The 21938-nt window shown below is 36.1% G+C and overlaps 1 protein-coding gene across 1 annotated transcript in view; it reads left to right on the top strand.

Annotated features, from left to right (window-relative positions):
- The window catches only part of Cdc5 (cell division cycle protein 21), a 90822-nt gene that overhangs the window by 25630 nt on the left and 43254 nt on the right, over window positions 1–21938 (top strand). The window contains exons 7-8 of the mRNA XM_081732408.1: window positions 12979–13149; window positions 18082–18247. Coding sequence (XP_081588534.1) covers window positions 12979–13149; window positions 18082–18247 — 337 coding nt within the window. The remainder of the gene's footprint in view (window positions 1–12978; window positions 13150–18081; window positions 18248–21938) is intronic.

The following is a 21938-nucleotide window of genomic DNA, read 5'->3' as shown; positions in this document are numbered from 1 at the left end:
AACCTAACTTCATTTCCTGCCTTTCTGTTCGCGCGTCACTGTTGACTGGATAACATCGAGTGTTAATATTCCGTAGCGACTATTACGTTATTAGTTTTAAAACACTATAATTTATAATACCACGATATCACAGGGATAAAAACAATCACTTTTTATGTTTTTCGGGCACTCAGTTTTTCCGTGTCTGTCGGAATTTTCGTTGAAAACGTCGGTTTTCGTGAATTTATAGTGTCCCATTGATGTATTAGTGTATTTCTCATCTTCTGTAGTGATGTGGTGCAAGTGTGTGTTTTCCCGTTCAGTTTCAGTGCTCTTACTACAATCCGCTATACTACCATCTGGCAAATTCTTAAAAATAGTGATATCAGTGCTTTGTGGGATAGTTTTTAGTGTAGATTTGCTCTTATTAAAAATAGTGGCATAAATTGGTGATATTTGGGAAACTGCGTAAGTCTCAGACTCATCTCTACCATTTGCTTCTACATCTATGTTTGATCTTACATTAGTTTTACTATTTCTTACACTATTTTCGTATTTTCTCTCTATCCTATTTAATCTTAACAAAATATAACATGTGATAGTTACTATTACAACTAATACACTTCCTAAAACTAACGCTGATATTAATAATAATATTGTATTGATGTCCATTTCCTTCGCTTTTGGATATTATCTGAAATAGACGAGAAATAGATAAAGTCGGGATAGGCCTACTTAAAATTCGTAGAAAATTACATTTATTATAGTTAATTAAATAATTAAAACACCTAACTTGTGTCTGCCTACACTCTTTTGCGTTCTAAAAGTCGCATATTTTGAAGCAGTCTTATTTTGTTCTTTCTGTGTCGAGCACCCTTGTTACTTTCCTAGTAATCTTTGTGCATGACCGTTGAAACTTTAGCTATGTGTGAAGTTCGTCTACCTATAACTTGGAGACTATGTTTCACACTTAAAAAACTCGTGTTTTCACTCTTTTTCTATCATAAATATAGCATTAAATTATACTCACTATATCTCTCTATATTTAAGCTTTTATTACTTATTTCCTACGTATTTATGTAATTTAAACTTTATTTTAATCATTTACGTGGTTAAATATCTTTATTTTTATTAAATACTAATTTTTCTTGAATTTCTAAGAACATATTATATGAATTTACGCTCGAACTAGGATACATCTTCACGCTTTACGGAACTTCAGCGGGGCTGGATAGAGCGACTCCTGTTCGTGTCCGCTCGAGTTCACTCGGAATCCTTCGTAATTACCATGTGCTCGAGACCTGGAGTGGAGACTAGCGTAGCCTCTCGCGGAGATACTCTCTCGCACGGGTCTCACTTCTCATTCTTACCTCTAACTGCTCAGAGTATTCAAAGCTGTTGACGCAAATCCATACAGAATAATATGTGAGCCTTTGCTCATATCGTTTACAAATTACGTTCTACAATAAAATTAATAATTCTAATGATTCTTTTCAATCAATATTGATTGATTATTAATAATTATAATAAAATACATTAATTTCGTTTCTTTTCTTTTCTAAAATTTACAAAAATTTTCGGACTTTAAAAATAATGAATAAATACGTTATTACTACATACACTAAACATTCTTTAACACTATTTGTGAATTATTTCTAGCTTTATCTATGCTTATTTGCATCTTTTAACCTTTTAATTCACCATTTACATACAATATAAAATTCATTATTCACTATTTTATAAAACACTTGTAGTAATTATACATATATACTATCTACTATTACTATAATAGTAACCTATTACTAATTCGTCTATTTTTATCTATTATTAACTATTTTCTATTGTTGTTATTACCAATATTATTACTTTCTACATTTATTTTCCTTATCCCTTCTTGAATGTTTGAATGTTTTTTAGACTTTATCTATTCTTAATTGATGTAACTATCCTAGATTTGTCTAGGTTATCTATTCTCATCTATTTCTATCCTTATTTCACAATTTTCTTCATTTCGTTCACACATTATACGGAAATGGGACATCGTTTGGTATACCGTATTACAATACAACCTATCCGGTTTGGGTAGTATGACTATTATGGACTATCATAGACTATAGACTTTGTTTACTTAACCTTATACCTTCATATGGTGATGGTGTTTACTATTGGTGATGGCTGTTTGGTGAGTATGGAATGCATGATTTGAATACACTTTGACACATTTACATGTTTGTTTACATTCGATTTCCTGTTTTTTTTCAAAATTATTAATACTTAATTTCAATGTTTACGAACTGGTTTACAACCTTTTCTAGACTTTTCTCGCTCTAGTTCACAGAATACAAACGATTTTTATACAATATGATCCTAACTAATGTTATTATTATTATTGTTGTTATTATTATTATTATTATTATGATTATTATGGTTCACTATTTTCTACTTTATATTTTCTTATCGATTTATACAGTCTGCAGTACAACGTTATTAATGCAATGACTGAAATAATTAATACAATTATGATTGCTGCTATTACGTACATTATGTAATTCGTTCTAATTATTAGTAGTGGTACAGTGGTATCCACTTTCAGTTTTAATAAATTTTCAGCTAGATTGTTGAGTTCCTCATGATGTATACTAAAATTTAATTGCTTTAGCGTCCAATTCCCTATCAAACTTAGATGCTTATTATTTACACTTATTACTTTTCTTGTTGGAATCGCCAATTCTCCAAAAATTAGGTTATCAAATGAACTATAATCAATGAAGTACGAACAATTATTCCCAAAATTTACCTTCGTCGATGTAACTTCGTGATGTTTACCTAACTTAGTCACGTATCCTTCTACCAATGATGAGTATAATACTCCAGCATGAGTATACTTGTACACTACCTTGCCTAGGTATTTCTCTGTTTGTTGTTCGCAACCACTTAACGATCCATTGAACACAATGTTGTTCAAGCATTTAGCTGCATCATCTAGTGATATCTGCTCACAAAAATACAAGAAACTCTTGAATTCACATTTCGATCTATCTAGTGTGTGATATATTCCATTAGCTAAGTATACCACTTCCGGTAACTTATAGTACGTTCGAAAATTGTTAGTTAGATAACCCATTGAAATTACATTAAACATTTTTGATACAGTATTTTCATAAACAATAGGCGTTTTTAGTAATAAGTCGATGTTGTTTTCGTTATAGTCATATTTCATTATTCTAATGTTTCCTTTTCAGTCTCGAATAAAATTCTGGAATTAGTAAAACCTAATATTAATTTCCTGTTACTATTCATTTATTTATTTATTTGTGTTTTAGCCTACTGTCAACAATTTATTTAATCCTATGTATTCTATATTTTATTTTATTTTCTAGGTGTCAACTGATTTTAATCAATAATTTTAATTTTACATTCCATACATTTATTATTTATTCACAATTCTAGTAACTATAATTCAAAAAGTGTCTATCGATTCGGGAAATTTCCTGATGGAGATTAGCATTTCCTCCAATCTCGGGATTAGGGTTTGGTTGAGAAAGTGCCCCCTTTCTGACACTTCATCGGTAGACCCAATTTGTACCATAGTTACATTAGACCCTATATTAAAAACTTTTTTTTTTCCAAATCAAAATTTATTCATCACCATCTGATGTTTGATCTGTCTCACCATACTTTTCACCATTTTTACTTTCTACAAATAATTTTAATCGTCTTAAGTCTATAGTGTCACTCTTCTTTTCACCATTTTTAGTTTCATACTGTACTTTGTATGAATTATTGTTTATCTTGTCCACAATTACCCCTTTAGTATTGTAACGGTTACCAAAACATGCGGGCAAACCTGCTCTTGGCATTTCCCTAATTAACACTTTTTGACCAATTTCAAAACTCGGTTGATCAAACTTTTTCTCTATTTGCTTCTTCTGAGATCTAAATCTTCTCTGCAAATTTTTGTACGCTAGCTGTCGTGCCTCTTTTATGCTCTGAAGTCTCACCTCATTGTCGACGTATTCGCAAGGAATGTCTAGGTCCTGCTCAAGAAACGTTCTTGGTTCGACTCCATGCAATAGATAGTATGGCGAAAAACCAGTACCATCATGCACTTGCGTATTAATAGTAAATATCAAACTTGGCAAAATCTCGTCCCAGTTTGAAAAATCCTTGTCAATGTAATGCTTCATTACTTGCTGTAATGAGCCAATGGCCCTCTCTGCACTCCCTATCGAATAATGGGCGCTTGTATTCGCAAAATGCAATTGCATTCCAAATTTCTCTGCCATTTCTTCCACTATTCTGCTGCGATGAGATGATAGCCTGTCCAGATGGAGCTGAGATGGAACTCCATGCTTCGTAATCAGATCTTCGAAAATTACCTGCGCAACGATCTCTGCCGTTACTGCGGGTACCGCTCTAGCGATAACAAATCTAGTTGCATTATCTACAAACACTAGAATGTACTTATTTCTATTGTTACGAGACAATTTAAAAGGACCAACCTCATCCATCACAACTGACTGAAATGGAGCATAAGAAGGGTACGTCTGCGCGTGAAATGGTACTCTTCCTGTCTTTCTTTTCTGTATCTGGCAACTTATGCATTCTCCTATCTTCTCCATGAAGAATTTCTTCATGTTCGGAAAATATATTAATTTTAACGCACGTCTATAGCATTTCGTGTACGAAAAATGTCCGCCACCATATACCGAACAATGTAGGTTCTTAAATACCTGTTCTCTTAATGCATACGGAATACATAATAACAACTTTGTACCACCTGCCATTCTTTGTGTTCTATAAAGCCTATCATCCTTTACCGTATACCATCGGGCTTGTTTCTCGGCCTTTACATCAGCATGCTCTGGGTGTTCAATTGCATGCATAATCGGTCCGAAAAATGAATCTTTTCTCTGTAACTCGCCAACATTAATGTCCTTATCAAAAGTCAAATTAACTTGGAGATCTTCGGAATTCACTTTCAACGTTTCTAACTCAATATCGTCTACTGTTGGTTCAATGTCTGTGTTCCTGGACAAAATATCACTAGGATTCTTTTCTCCAGGACAATGCACCGGTGTGTACTTATACTGAGCTAAGTCTAAACACCATCTTACCAATTTCGGAGCTAATTTAGGTGACGTTTGCAAATACTTTAATGCCTTACAATCGGTGTACAGCTCAAATTCTTTATTGAACAAGTAATAATTAAATGCTCTTAAAGAACTTATCACTGCCAATATTTCTAATTCCACTATGTGTCTGGTCTTCTCTTGTGGACGTAACACACGACTATAATACGCTACTGGTGTCCATTCACCATTAGCCTGTTTTTGCATTAAAACTCCGCCAATCGAACTAGTCGATGCATCTGTGTACACTCTCGTGTCCAAATCTTCCCTAAATGGAGCAAGTAATGGTGCATTCAGTAGTGCTGATTTTAATTGATCGAACGCCTGCTGGTGTGATTCATTCCATTCGAACTTATGACCCTTTTTCAAAATTGGTTGAAACGCTGAAGTGATTTTGGCATAATCCTTACAGAATTTTCTAACGTAATTTGTTAAACCAAGAAAAGATTTTAACTGCTTTACATTATTCGGGGCCTTACATGCTTTTATCGCCTGAATTATCTTCGGACTAACCTCATATCCTGCGTCACTGACAATGTGTCCGAGAGCCAAAATTTTCCTTTCTATGAACTGACATTTTTCTACAGATAGTTTGAGTCCGTAATGTCTCAATCTTTTAAAAACTGATTGTAGTACATCTACCATTTTCTCCTGATTATTCGTATATATAAATACATCATCCATATAATAGGAAACTGACTCTGGATTTACATTTGCCAGGGTCATCGCCATTATTTTTGTATATATGGCGGGCGATTGTAAGTATCCCATTGGAAGAACACGATACTGATAAGCTCCTACGCCTGGTATATTGAATGAGGTATACTCCCGTGACTCCTCAGAAATAGGCACTTGATGGTAAGCTGATTTTACATCCAAAATACTAAAATATTTATGTCCTCCCATACACGTTAAAATTTGATGGATCGGAGGCAGCGCAATGCTATGTAATTTGACGCATTTGTTCAAAAACCGACAGTCCAAAACTGCACGAATACCCCCTGACGGTTTTTGTATAAACAACATCAAAGAGTTGTAAGCACTTGAACTTTCTTCAATTATTCCTTGCCTTAACAAAATATTAATTTGTTCCTTGACTTTATCTCTTAACGCTATGGGAATTGGATATTGGTGTCGTCTAAATGGTACTTTCGTCTCTAACTCGATGTGGTGCTCGAAATGTTTTACTTGGCCTAATTCGTCGTCCTGCCATGCAAAAACATCCGCAAAATCATAGCATAAACTCTCAATTCTATCCCTAATTTCCGGTTTCGTTTCGGTCCCAAATTTCAATCGAGATTTATCAAAATTTCTACGAGATCTTAAAATACTATCTATATCTTCGGTTGATAATCCTTCGTTCTTCAATTGTTCTTCATCCACACATTCTTCAGCTTTTCCTAGCGTTACATTTGGTCTTAATAAAATTGCTCTATTAGATGGATTAATAATTTCAATCTTGTTATTTTCAGCCGATAAAAGTGCACGCGGAATTAACACATTGTATTGGGCTTCTATCTTCCTGTCCGGTTCTAACAAGTATTCCCTGTTATTCCAAGAACTAACCAAATTCACTTCCACAGTAGTCTTAGTCCTAGGTAACAACCGTACCTTATGACCTAATACCCATTTTGGTCTAATACAATGTTTTATTCCTAAAGCTGCATTATCAGACACAGTCACAGATTCCTGTTCTTCCCTTTTCCTTAATCTTGGCTTTCCAAATCTCTGCAATGTCAATTTATTCTGACCGTAATTTATTTGGCAATTCTGACTCTGTAGAAAATCATTCCCGATCAAAACTTGATACGGAAAATCCTTCACTACGCGAAATTCCAAATGAAATGTCTGTCCGGCCATTTTAAATCTAATCACAGCGATCTTATTTACTACTAACACATTCTGTGTTATTCCACGAATACGTGTAGGTCTAGGGATTACCTTCGCACTAGGTGGGACTAGCTTTTCATTTACAATAGATATCTGCGATCCTGTATCAATCAACGCCTTATGACTTCTACCATCTACTTCTATCGGAACATAGAGCATATTATTATCAGTAAACGTAGAGGCTACTATTTCTCTAACTTTTAATTTACCACCTGTAAATGTGCCTCTGTCATTTACAGTTTGACTTAGTTTAAATTATTTGAACTTGTAGCCTGATAATAAGTTGTACCATTTATCTGGTTCGGTACCACTGGAACATACTGTACGGGACTATTTACTTGGCTATGATTTTGGCACCATGATGGACCATTAACACCATTCGCGCAACAACTATTCCCTCTTTGTTGCCAAAAACTTGTCTTCCTTCCGCCTCTGTTATTACGCCAATTATTTCTAAATCCTCTTCCATTATTGTATCCGCTAGAACCTCTATTCCTATTATAACTATTATTATTGCCATTCCGATTCCAATTCCTATTTCCATTATTCTTGTAAAAATTTCGTCCTCCATTCCGAAAATTTCTATTTCCTCTAAAATTATTACTATTATTCTTCTGTTGCTTCGAATCACTACCGCTTTTATCTTCTCTTCTATTTCGGTCTTGAAAATTAGCAGCTAATGTCAACTGTAATTTCTCTATTTTCTTCTCTAGCTCACTCAACTGAGTGATACTCGTTGGTTCTTGCTTAATTTTTACGTCTTCCCTATTTTTAATCTCTTTCTTTAACAACAACTTATCAACTTCCACATCGCTATCTTCCTCTTCTACTTGTTCTCTCATTTTCTTTAACAGGTCTTTGACAGTAACCTTTCCGTTTTCCCGTTTAACGCGTTTCTCTACTTTGCACTTATTCTTCTCTATTTTCTGAAGATCCTCTACAAATTTATCAATTGTGGAATACGAGTTAGTTCCTACTCGTTCCATAAAATATGGCTGAAGACCATCTACAATTATCCCTATTTTCTTTTTGTCATCCATGCTAGCGTCTAATCTTTCGCACAAAACTAGCATATCATACACATAATTTATTATAGGTTCATCCTCGAGATGCAACCTTTCTCTTATACGTTCCTCTATATCTAATGTTACATTTGTACGTGTAAATTCTTCTATTATGCTTTTCTGTAATTGCTTATAACTAGTTTCACTAACATTCCTTCTCTTTAAAAATACCTTCATCCATTGTCTACCATTCCCTTTGAATACACTAGGTAATAGCTCTTTTCTCTTTTCCTCACTCACGCCTGCCATTTGACACGCGTCGTCAAACTCATCAAAGAAACCAATTATATCGCTATCTATCTTCAAGTCAAACTTCGGAAGTTTGTTTACATCGGAATAAAATGTTACGCCTGTCGCCATTTTATCTTCTTTTGTACTACTCGACTGCTTATTACTAATTACGCTACTTTCAAATGGAAAAATTGATGTAAAATCTTCCGTATAAGATTTTGCTATAGGACTGGACGGAAAATTCTCGACGGGTCCTAATTTCAAATTCGGTTTCACACTTTCTTGCTTTTTCTTACTCGAACTTGCAATATTAAACAAGTTTCCAACCTGTACTCCTTTTGCCGCTTTTTGTGCTCTCGTACGAATACTTTCGTTACTCATTTACTTATTAATTACTTAACTTATACGTATATTCGAGCTACTTAATTAACTTGTCGGGAGAATCGGATAACTATTTTCTTATTGCAAAACCTTAAATTCACACTATATCAATTAACACATTCTAACTTAATCCTTTAACCTAATTCGAGAAAATACGATCACAATACTTAAAATTACACTTCATCGTAGAAAGGGTGGGAAGGGTGGGTTTTATCTACGTAATATAATATCATTTAACCTATGGGTGGTTAAAGGAGGGTTTAATTATTTAAATTTACTGTCTGAGATCGCTACTGATCAGCCTATTGCCAAAACCAGCAATTTTCAATATGGGAGGGATGGGAGGGAATTAATCGTGTCTACTGGGAACGATACAATTGCAAAAGCAAACCAGCATGTCCACCATGCTGTCTAATTACTAGGATCGCTACAATAGTCAAAATGACCTCACAGCATCTCCACTATGCTCTAAATTACTACTGGAATCGTACCTTGATCCAAAAGATCTTAAGACCAGCATCTCCACCATGACAACCTAGCCACTCAGTGCCTAATTGGGGATGCAAAGTTGAGTGCGACTAGGCGCCTTCCACTCACCATCTAGAATGAGTGGGACAAACACTGATATTTACTTGCGAGAGGTTTCTCATTTGGGGATAAATTAAATAACAATACGTCCACTTCATTAAAATAAAACACTGTATTTCGTTATGCTTGAGAGTGTACTGTAAGATTTCAGAACGTTAGTAATAACGGATATTAAGGTTCATTTTGCCAGACGAGTACAGAAACGGTCAAGTATTGAGCTTTTGAATACTGACTCGGTGCTACACATACCTGGATGAACTGGTGTATTTCCCTCGTTGTTCCGGCGTTGAACTCGGCTCCTTTAAGCTGAATCTCCTAGCTGATGAAAGATGAAATGAGCATTGGAGTATGACTCCGTTCCAATGCTACCCTCTGCGTGACGTTCTACGTTGTTAAGATGATTTGGAATATGAAGTATTTTCTCCTCCTGTCATCTGGCTGATTCTCGAATAGAACTTGGTTCTCCAAACTCGAACCAAAGAATGATCACTGTAACTTGATCATAGACTCTACTATAGACTTCCTATCGAATCTCGAAGTACTGTCCACTGTCGAATCTCTACGAACTCTCCAAAGACGGTCTACGAACTCTCTAAAGACTGTCTACGAACTCCCTAAAGACTGTCTACGAACTCCCTCCGTCGTCTGCTTGTCGTCTGCTGCAGCACGTGCAACACCGTTTTCACATGGAGAGACAAATTCCTTCCATGTGTCAAAACTCAAAATTGCAATCCTCGACACGTTCTGATTTCCCGATTCTAAGCAATTCTCCGAACATCCGTAATCTCATGAAATTCGTGAAATCTTACAGATTCACTTTATACAATTTCTAGAATCTGGCTAATGTGAGGATAGACACATTGTCAACATTTCCTTCCTACATTGCCAGACTCTCAACGATGACATTCTTGTACACATGTGTTTACAATAAACTGCTGACACAAACATTAGCAACTTTGTGCAGCTTGCATTTACTCACATATACAACATTTAATTCCCATAACCTCAATAAATGATTTTGTGACATAAACATAAAATAAAATCAAAATATACAAATTACTTTCCTCGAAAATCGAGTCCTGCTACATAGATGAGGCGTAGGTCTATTCGACCAGGTCAAAGCGGATATACATGTGATTTACTACCGTCTTGCCGATGGAAAGGAGCGCGCATAATAGATTCGGACGTACGAAGGAAGTTTCCCAAAGAGTTAATGATACTGGCTGGTTTCTTTACCAAGTGGGAGCTTCTTGTATACAGAGTGGCATCTAATGTGAAAGTAAATGTTCTTACAATATACAGCGTGTCTTAAATCACATATACGCCTACGTCTCCCAGGATTGTATTGCAGTGACACCGCCAAAGTCCACGTCCACCAAGTCAAGGCTAGTAGTGACACCGCCAAAACAGCGGTGATCTGCATGGCCCCTATGAAACAGAAAACACGTATCAGGGCTTTTTTTTCATTTCGACATGTCCGTGTTAAATCTCCAGATACATCATCCATGGATTTTTGTGTCTTTGACCTGTTAAAATGGAACATCACAAAACATCGAGACACAGTATTTGAGGGATTCTGTACTAAACTGAATCAAGCTGGGCTGAATAGGAGCTTCCTTCAATGAAAGGTTCGATGTCGTGCAATTGTTCATAGTCAGGCCTATCATATTGAACATGATTGATTGTGAAAAAATGGATTGGCATTAGGAATTAGATTTCTAAGCTTTTGGCATTCATGGCCATGTTAACCTGTCACACATATGAGGATGACGTCCCTTGCGGATCACACCGCCCGAGGATTTGGGAAAGAAAGGAATGGGGAAGGAAGTAACCGGCTTATTACTATTATGTTATGTATCATTCCGGCATTTGTCTGGTCTGAAGAGGAAAACCCAGGAAAAACCTTACTCGGGATGACTGGCCTGAAAAAGCTATTACACCTTTTCAACTGAGAGTTCCCACCGGGAATCGAACTCAGGACCGCTCGCACCAAAGGTGAGAGCGTTTGCAACTACGCTTCGCTGGGCCACTTGTGAAAAAAGGGTTTAACAGACTAGGGCAGCCGAGTGCATTTCACTATCAAAGGATAAAATGACCTGTAGTAACATTAATTGAACTACAGTGTAGTTTTCTTCTTTTCTAGAGATTTTCAATATTTTATAGTTTGTTTTTCCATTATGGGACCGAATATCTTTGTATCGCAATTTTTCTGTTTCAGTTTACCTTTTCGAATCACAGCAACAATCGTATGTAATTACAAAAGAAGTGAAACGGATTATGTACAGTATACTGACTTTTACTGCTCTTATATTGAAGCAACCCCGTAAAGTAATCCAGAAATTCACTCAAGTCTCTCCTCACTTTGTAATTTTACGTATTAGGCCAAATCGTATTGTAGAGCGTATTTTCTACCTACTACCCAGTAGTTCTTCCTCCAATGCAGTGACTGTCGATAATGTACCCACTGCATTGGAAGATTTATTAGTTGGTACACTCGCCAATAGAGGCAGCACTCCTAAGCACAGCAGATCTATCGTAGTCAAAAGCGATAGATCTTACATATTCACTTACCATTCTTTAATACTAACATTATTATATTATCATTACTTATACAGGGTGTTTTAGAACAACACCGACAGCTTTGGGAGATGGTTCCTGACACCGAAGTAAGACAAAAAGTATAGACCAACTTGAGTGCATAAATGCTTCCTTTCGGAGTTACAGGATGCCGAAAACATGGAAAAATGAACTTTAAAAGTCCATAGCTCCAATACTATGAGACCTACCGTAGTCGGATCAAGACTTCACTTAGGAACTAGTATGTGCCCTATCCAAATATCGATGTTTCAGAATCTTGTGGTACTTCCGCAACAATTTACTTCAAATTATATGCCCGTAGCCAAACTCCCTCTATAAAAATTGTTGCGTGAGTACCGCAGGATTCTGAAACTTGTATTTTTGGATAGTGCACACATTAGTTCCTCAGTCATGATCTGACTACGTTAGGTCCCATAGTATTGGAGCTATGGACCTTTAAACTTCATTTTTTCATGTTTTCGGCAGTCTATAAACTCCGAAATGACGGATTTCTGCACACAGGTTGGTCTATACTTTGGTGTCAGGAATCACCTCCCAAACGTTGTCGCTGTTGTTTTAAAACACCCTGTATATCGATTACGCTCTCTATCTGTCTCTATACGCGGTTGCCTGTCAAGTTTGAGACAGAAATAATAATGATTGGTAATTCTTCTTCTTCTTCTTCTTCTTCTTCTTCGTATTATTATTATTATTATTATTATTATTATTATTATTATTATTATTATTATTATTATTATTATTATTGTTATAAGTCGAAAAAAGGAAAGTTTACGACTTATTACTTATTATAATCAATTTTTTCCTCATAATCACAATTTCATCACTGTCTGTGCATGCGTTTTGCTTTGTTTTCTTTTTATAATTTGATTGTAATTTTAGTTGTGTTTCATGCAATATGTTTATTTGCTGCTATTGTATGTGCTCTTGTTTTTCTCTACTTAATATGATTGTATGTTATGATTGTTTTATTGTTTATGTACTGTACTTGGAATTGTAAATGGACTATTAGTCTGTAATTTCCAATTAATAATAAAAAAATATTATTATAATTATTTAGTATATTTGTTAAAGTAGATTCAAAGTGCTGATATAATCCTGTTTTGTTTTTATTAAAGGAATTGGAGCAAGTTGTGAAGTTAGGTCGAGCAAGTGAGGCGGCCCGGGAGGTGGCAATGGAAGGAGGCTCTCAGGCTTCAGATGCTTTGTTGGCAGATTATTCCCTAACTCCTGCTGGGGTGCCACGAACTCCTCGCACTCCAGCACCTACCACGGATAAAATTTTGCAGGTTAGTAGTAAGCTTCTAAAATGTTGACTATTTTAGTAATAGAAAGTGAACTCAAAATTTGATTTATTTCCATTTGTTTAGAGTTGATTATTTCATTATTCATTAAGGTAGACTCTATTGACGTGGAAAACCTGGAATATGATAAAAGGCCTAAATTTTTTGAAGTATTATATAGATATAATTGACAAGAGGATATTCAACTCTGTTTCCTTTCGTGATATCTTTTGACAATGTGGACTTTTTTTAAATTTTTTTTAATGTTTAAAGATAATTTAAGGAAACTAGCTGAACCTGCGCTCTCTACACAGCGCATTATTCACATATAAGCATGAATCCCCTTGTCATTCCTCACATCTGTACATGTCCCTTTACAGACATAAGTGAAGGACGTCTTAATAAAAAAAAAAAAAAAAAAAAAAATTGCAGGGGGTACCTAAAGGGGAGATATTCTTTTAAAAATTTTTTTTTCAATATCTCGCACTGTTTGCAAGATTTGAGCCTACTTCCGGTTGGAGTTTCTAATTCATGTATGACCAGTGTTTTCTTTCTTCTTGCATGCAGTATGTAATAAGCAGATACATTACATATACAATTAATTATAATGTCAGCTATATATGGTGTTCATTGGGCCAAACACTCAAAAAATAAAGATTTATCTTAGACTGGAGAAATGGTTATCCTTCCTTTTTCATTATTTGGCCATGAAACAAACGCCTGAGACACATACAACAATGTGGTGTTGGAATGTATAACGCATAGGGTATGATGCCTTAGATTTTTTTTTTTAATCTCAACGCTTCCAGTGTACCCTAAAAAAATGTAATAAAGAAATAATTGCCATATTTTTTTAAAAAAAAAATATTCAATTGGAACTGGACAATCTACGCAAAATTTGCAATCGATCAGTTAAAACGTTATCTTTCTAGAGCCTGTAGTTTCCGGAATCTCATTGTTGAAAGGATTGACCACAAACATATAAACGTCCTCAACAAATAGTTCAGAAGAACTCGGAAGATGGAAGCACAATTTACATGCATTGATTTTAAAGAAGGCTTATTAAAATACAAAGGCTTTGAACAATAATTTTATATCATAAACTTTATGAAAAAGATCTAGTTAACTAAATTAGACTATTTAAAGTACAAATACTTAAAATGTTTGTGTCTGTTAAACGTGAAATCACACATAACCGTAAATGAAATATTTGAAAGCTAAAGTTATAGGTTAGAGCTCAGGCGCTTTTAATTGCTGTTGTAGCATTTTAATAGATAGTATTTATTTCATATATAAACATATAGACATATCTAAACCTTTCAGTTAATAACATAATAATTGAAAATTCAACGAGTGAAAAAGAGCGACTGAACTAGTAATCGAATCCAGATCTATAGCTTCCCGTGCTGAGGTTCTAAGAACTTGCTACTCTGTCTGTTCATTGAACAAACACACACACCTTCTGTTTCGGAGATGGGTACTAAGACATTCGTACCGTCTTGACTATACCACGTATCTTGTTGTGCTTGGACAAGTAAGCATTTTATCAAATTCCAGGTTTCCCACGACAATAGAGTCTGTGTTAATGAACACTTTTTACTGGTGAGACCGAAAACGGTAAGAGATAGTGGGTAATGGGTTTTTGTTATGGATTCAGCGTCGGAGAATAAGTTTTATATTTGATCTTATCCCTGTATTGCAGTGTTGTTCTGAAATGGGTAAGCAATTCCTATGAAGCTTTTTAATCTATTTTCTGTAAACTGTAAAAACATTTAACATTTGAATGAATAGCACTACTACAAAAACAACCATATATTCATGAATTGTTGTACTATTAAAATGTCGAATACATGTTTTCACTCTCACTGGAAATAATAAGTTGTGAGCACATTCACTTTTTTATTTTCCTATGCTCGAGAAGCTAAATTAGATCACCGAAAATCAGAAATTATGCAACCACACTTACCTCTATAGCTCCTAACTTTGTCTCCATTTCGCAGGCTTCTTCCCTCCACTGCAATAATCATAAACTGCTATTGCATACGTTACATAAGATTCAAGTACGTCACTACACTGTTAAACGATCGAATAACACAGTAAAACAAACACACATTAATAAAATTTATGAATGTTTTTGACTAATTTTAGTATCTAATAACGACAAGAGGATTTGACGCTCTTTCATAGTCTTTCTCTTTTAACTTTCGGCACGAGTATGCAATACGAAGAACTTTCTTCCAGACCCGGAAACAGTACTAAAGAATGACGCTAGAGGGTAGGCATATGCTATTATGCTGCTTACTAGTGACAGTATGAGGAGCTCACAACAACTGTTCAATTCCATTGTCAAGGGAGGGAAGCAAAAGAGCGATTTTGGAAATTGATCGGAATAAAATAAATGAAATAATAGTGTTATCTTTGGCTATGCACTGCTTACCTTACATGCATGAGATAACCGCCACTGCTCTATTGCAACCAGAAGTTATAAAAATACCACTTCCAGTTTCTATATTCAATTCATATAGTTCGGAAGTCTTTTGTGTTGTGCGTCCTTATGCAATATGAAGGTTATGAAGAATGATATCTGCTATTAATATGTAGACTCCGAGCCACGATCAGTGTCTAAATCCGATGCATCTGGTGAGTACACAGGAGATGACATGGAATATCAACTCTCACAGTACAAACCGTTTCTCACCACACTATCTTGCCTTCAAGAGAGTTGGATTACACTACCACTCAACTGTCCTCGGCTGTCAGTACTGTAGTAATTCCATATTAAGAGTGGGTTATGTCTCAAATAGCCTCAGCTCAAAAATTGGCTGTTAAACTTCAAATCATTATTTTTTTCTCTACATTGGAGAGAAATACTATATAAAATGTACCTTTGTTAGATTAAGGGTTTAGCCATCGAATTTCTCCTAATTATATTGCTTGAGAAACCCGTGGGTTAATCGCTGCAGAAACGAAAACTCGTCAATTGATCCTGTTATGGGGCAATGTAATCCATTTTATGAACAGTTCTAAGATCATGTTTTAAGAACTCAGTTGTTTTATTTGAACTGTTACTTTGTATTCTTTCGGCTATAAGTACTAAAGATTTGTATGTATAGTACTTCATCTTAGAAGAAACACAATTCAGGTGCGCGTTTTTATTTAGTGTTATATATACGTAACAAGTTCTTAATTATTTATATAACTGTCATTTTCATTTAATGGTCTTCGTACAAATGTAAGTTTAATCATAATGTCACATAAGAAGGAAACAACCCATTTAAACTTATTTTTATACACCAAATTCTCTGTATTTGCGAATTCAATAACTACAAAGAGTGAAAAAGTGATTTGACTGAACCGGGACTCGAACTCGGGATCTCCGGCATACCGTGCCAATGCGTTAACAATTACGCCACCCAATCCACTTCCCAGAACAGCTAAACACTCTCTCACTCCTGGAGTCGGTGCTCTCCACTCAGACCACATGGCTTGTACCACAGCCTAGCTGCTGTGCTTGGTCAATCCAGTGTCCATATATTGAAAACATCTTTTGATGGTTGTGATTTCATATACTGGGTTCGAGTCTCGGTTCAGTCAAAGCACTTTTTCACTCATTGCAAGTTATTGAATTCGTACCTGCAGAGGATTTGGTACGTAGAATTAAATTTACATCTGTTGTTTCCTCATTTCATTAACATATGAAATCACAACCGTCTAAAGGTGTTCTCAATATATAAACACTGGATTCTCCAAGCACAGCCATGTGGTCTGAATGGAGAGCACCGACTGCAGGAGTGAGAGAGTGTTTGACTTCTAGGAAAGGAACTGGATGGTGTAGTGGTTAACGCATCGGAATGGTATGCCGGAGATTCCGGGTTCGAGTCTTGATCCAATCAAATCACTTTTTCACTCCTTGTAAGTTACAAGGTCACATTGTTTTCTTTAGTTTAAGGAATCCTGAATATTATCATTTCACTTGTATATTCAGCTCAAAGAATGAAACATTCCATCTGTACATGGTTTTCTAAGTTTGTAGTTTTCAGTTAGTGACGAAGACGACGATTGTTCGTTGAAACAGTGTTTCGATCTACCGTATTATAGAATGTGTACTGGTGACTTCTTTAGCAACTGGTATATGCGTCCAGTATTATCTTTGAGCTGTTGACCCTGTTTTGTATTATATTTTATCTTCTTTTGGCTCTACCCAAAATTCTTTTCTCTAGAGTTTTTTCAACCAACATCATGGGTAAAATTTACCATGCGAGTTACTTTACCTGGTTCATCAGACCTCTCGATCTGATTATTCCCACTATGTTCAGCAATGAATAGATATTGTGGAGTTTCACGTTAATAATTGTATCTATTCGCCAGTGTGTTTTGGTCATAACTGCTTTCTTCCCTTCCAGTGAAAGTCACTCTTTCATGAAATGAAAATGAAATGAAATCTTCGAGTTTTGCGTCGCACGGTTCTGTGTGCTAGGCTGAAGGAGACGGTGAGGATGAGAAATTGAATACAGTGGAAGGAAACGGGAGAACCCCGAGAAAACACATGCACACGGTGTTTGTCTACCACAGTTCACTTGGCGCGAGGTGGGATTGAACTAGGGTCCCCAAGCACTAGAAGTGAACGCTCTACCACTGAACCACCATGGCCCCATACTCTTTCACATTTACTGTTTAGTGGTAAACATTTTTGCGAAGTTGAGCTCCTTCGTGGCTAAGCTGTTAGCGTACACGCCTTTGGCGTGGGAGAGGTTCGATTCTCGGTGAGAGCTCACATGGTTCGGATTTCACGTTAATCAGTAGGTCCCGTCTTACATAGCCTCGCTGCTTAAAAGAACGTTAAACTCAAAATCAACTCACGTTTTGTGTAGTTAGAATGAGTAGAGGTTTTGAACTAAATTATTTTTTAAAACATCTTTGCTTTTCTTTCTTTTCTAGGAAGCACAAAACATAATGGCTCTCACCCATGTAGATACTCCATTGAAAGGTGGTCTAAACACACCTCTGCATAATTCAGATTTTACTGGTATTACTCCGCAGAGAGAAGCTATACAAACACCAAATACAGTACTAGCTACACCTTTTAGAACAGCTCGAAGCGACGGTAGGTAAATTCAGTGTGTGCTTTATTGCATATTGTCGTAAATATTTTCTAGAGGATTGTTGTGTAGGAAATTGGAAATTGACTTATATTTAACATACCGCTTCCCGGCTAGTGTCATATAACAAGCCTTTTTAAGATGATGATGCATTAATCTGTTGCTATACTGATAGAATTGGTTCGTTTTCAATAGTCTTACTTGCGTTCCTCTTCAATTCTTATAAATCGTTTAAAAAATAATATTGAGCATCGCATTTATTGATAAGAATGCTCTTTAAGATATGATTTAATTTCGATATTAATTAAAAAGATATCACGCCATTAGTAAAGCTCAGATATAATAAAAGTCGGTTGTCATGGCAACACTTAGTTTTTAAGTGATGGAAGGGAGAATAAGGGGAAATGTATCGTTGAGAGGTGATTTGGAGAGAGCGTGCAATTTAAATTTATATTGCCGCCTCCTGTCTCGTCTCAAGTACGTCATAGTTTTTGCGTGGGGAATGATGGGTAAAGAAAAATGTTCAGAATTGTTGTCTGGCAGAGGCAATGGGGGAACTTCTGTTGTTGAGCCGTTAAAAACTTCAAACTTCAGTTTTCATCCTGTGAACACTGTGACAAACCAAACCTTTCACGTGGAATACACAGTGGGACTGCTAGTTACGAGGGTTGATCAGAAAGTAAGGTTACAAAACCTGCAGTGAGACGTATATATATTATTTCATACAACCAATACAGCCAATACATAATACATTCTTTAGGTCAGTGGTTCTCAATGTGGGGTACGCGGAACGTAGCCAGGGAGTCCACGACGCCTAAAAATTGAACTCATAGCTGTTGTGCTAGAAGTTTTTCTTTTCAGTTAGTAAAAAGAAAGTAATTAAAAATTATACTTAGGTTTGTAAATTTAAATATTTTTGTACTTTACTAAATTTCTGCCCTGTGACTATGAAGAGTTGTCTAAAAAGGCATTGCAACATTTGATGCCTTTCCTTACCACTTATGTGAACAGACCTTTTCTGCTTTTTGCAGTATTAAAACCTGAATAGAAAGCGAAATCGTCTTAATGTGGAATTGGACCTAAAATTAATGGTGACAAAACTTATTCTGGATTTCAGTGCAATTATGGAAAAACAGAAAAAAATTCATTCCTCATATTAGTGACCGCATATTTGAGAACATCGTTTATCAAATGAATTTCCTTTTTCAAAAAGTACATTGATTTTCAGTCTTGAAAGTTACTGCATGTTCAATTGAAATTTCGTTCACTAGGAAACAATCATGTATCTTTAGAATAAATTACTTATTGCAATGTTTTTCTTGGTCTTTTTCTTGTCAGTGGTAATTCTATATAGTATACTTTTTAACACCATGTGGAATTTCAGATAGCATTGCAAGGGGGTCCGCGGATCACTTTCCGAATGAACAGGGGGTCCGCGTTATCGGAAAGTTTGAGAACCACTGCTTTAGGTTATTTTTCGACATAGTCTCCTTATCAGTTGAGGCACTTGTTGCATCGGGGGGGGGGTTAGTTTAAAGATTCCCTCCTGGTAAAAACTTTTACATGTTCAGATGCGTTGTCACGAAGTGTTTCACCTCTTCGTCTGAACCAGAGCAGCGACCTCCTAGGTGCTCCTTTAACAAGTGGAATAGGTTAAAGTCGCTTGGAGTGAGGTCGGGGCTGTAGGGAGGATGGTCGATGATGACCCAGCGAAACTGCCTCAACAACGTGGTGGTCTTCTGGGCTGTATGTGGGCGCGCGTTGTAATGAAGGAAGGTGATGCCCTCAGTGAGAAGTCCTGGCAGTTTCCTCCTGATTGCTTTGTGCAATCATGTCTAAGATCTCACGGTACCGGTCAGCGGTCACTGCGTGCCGCGGTTACGTTTCGCTCACAGAAACCGAATAACTGAGCGGAGTTCTTGTGAGACCAGTTCTCCAAACGAGTCGCCATTTGTGTTTACCTACAACTAGCGCCCGTAGGTGGCGGGTGGCTGAAACTCTGCACAGTTGCCAACTCCATGTATTAAAATTACGCACACTTCTTATTCCTCTATAACAAATGAAACTCCAGAAATATCGGGCATGTAACCCTAGTTTCTGATTTTCCCTCGTAACATCAACATTACGATAAACGGTTCTTCGTAATTACCATATGCCAATATCATTCTCGAATTTTGCTAAATGTAATACAATGACTACTTTTTCACTGGACTTCGCAAGTGATATGCCTTTAACTCTTGATACCTAACATGAAGAATTTAAGCCACGGACACCTCGATGACGTAATGCGATAGTCACATGTCAGACCGTTACAGTCGATAGAGTCTACAAGGAATTACTAATCCGATGAGAGCTAGAATTACTTAGAACCATCGGTTTATCACTTATCGCAGTCAACTGTTCATAAGCTCAGTTTTAACTTCCTTAAATACCTATGGCACTCTTAGCGTACTTTTTTTAAGTATCGTATATTTCTGAATCCAGACGACCACCATATGTTTGACAATTACAAAAAATATATCTACAACACATACTAGGTATATTTTGAGGACTTGCTATGAAACTACTCTAAAACAGTACAAATTACAGATACAAACCTCTGTTAGCCTTCCTCAGTAGAAGGGTTCTCTGAATCTGCAAACGTTCAAGGTTAAAACTGCAGGCGAAGAAGATGACAAAGCTTACTAGAAATCCCTGATTCTGTTGAGTAAAGAAAAAACTTAACATCATATGTCGCGAAAGATAGATAACCCCTATAGTTTTGACCACGAAAATGCGGGAAAAAAAAAAAAAACGTCATGGATTTGGAAATGCACGGTGTATATATTTTGTGCGTATTCTTGTGTACCCATGCGGTTCTGATGAGAGCACAGCTGCTTTTGGTGTTGGCTTATCATTATGAGACAACCGGGAACTTATTTGAGTTAAGAATTCAGGAATTCAGGTTTCGAAAGCCGAAAGTAATTTAGCTGTAACTCGATGCTGACCACACACATCACACAATTGAAAAGTCACATGGTAGATCCAAGCCATGTGACTATCGAATCTTTTAAATGTATATTTTATACATTTATGTTGAGTAATACAGGGTGATTTTTTAAAACTCATGGATGTCATTTGGGTCTAGAATTTCTAACTGAAGCCCGTTTTTCATGCGATTTGTGGCAAATGATCAAGTAAGGATGGGAAATTTATTGGTCTAAGTTTACTGGTTTAAATTCATCCCGGGTAATATAGACCACACCTCAAGAAAAACAGCAAATATTGCCAGTTTGCCTTACAATTGGAGTGAAGTTCTGGACTTTTGAAGCGAAATTGCAGAATACAGATTAAGTATTAGTGAGAATACAAATTAAGTGTTAGTGGTAACACCATAAATCACATATTGAACAGCTATAGCCGGTTTCTTGCGACAAACAGCAGAGAAATTTCTTGGGCGACCTAAGGAGTCTATAACTGACATCTTCCACAACACCCACCTGCTGGATCCAATGTTTCCCTGTCTCACTCAGATGCGATCCTGTTTCTTCCAATTTATTCACTAGCGACCGTATTATGTTCCTATCTGGGGCAGAACATGGAGCAAATTTGTTTCTAAATGCACATTACATAGCCACAACAGGTTCCATTCTTCAAAAACTTTTAACGATAAACTCATGTTGCTCCAAAGAATACACTATTTTCACTGTGTCCTGA

Source organism: Thermobia domestica, chromosome 1 (assembly GCF_964235325.1).
Source record: "Thermobia domestica chromosome 1, izTheDome1.hap1.1, whole genome shotgun sequence".
In the NCBI taxonomy this organism is placed as follows: domain Eukaryota; kingdom Metazoa; phylum Arthropoda; class Insecta; order Zygentoma; family Lepismatidae; genus Thermobia; species Thermobia domestica.
The sequence above is the reverse complement of the archived record's forward strand: the minus strand, read 5'-3'. Positions and strand labels throughout refer to the sequence as shown.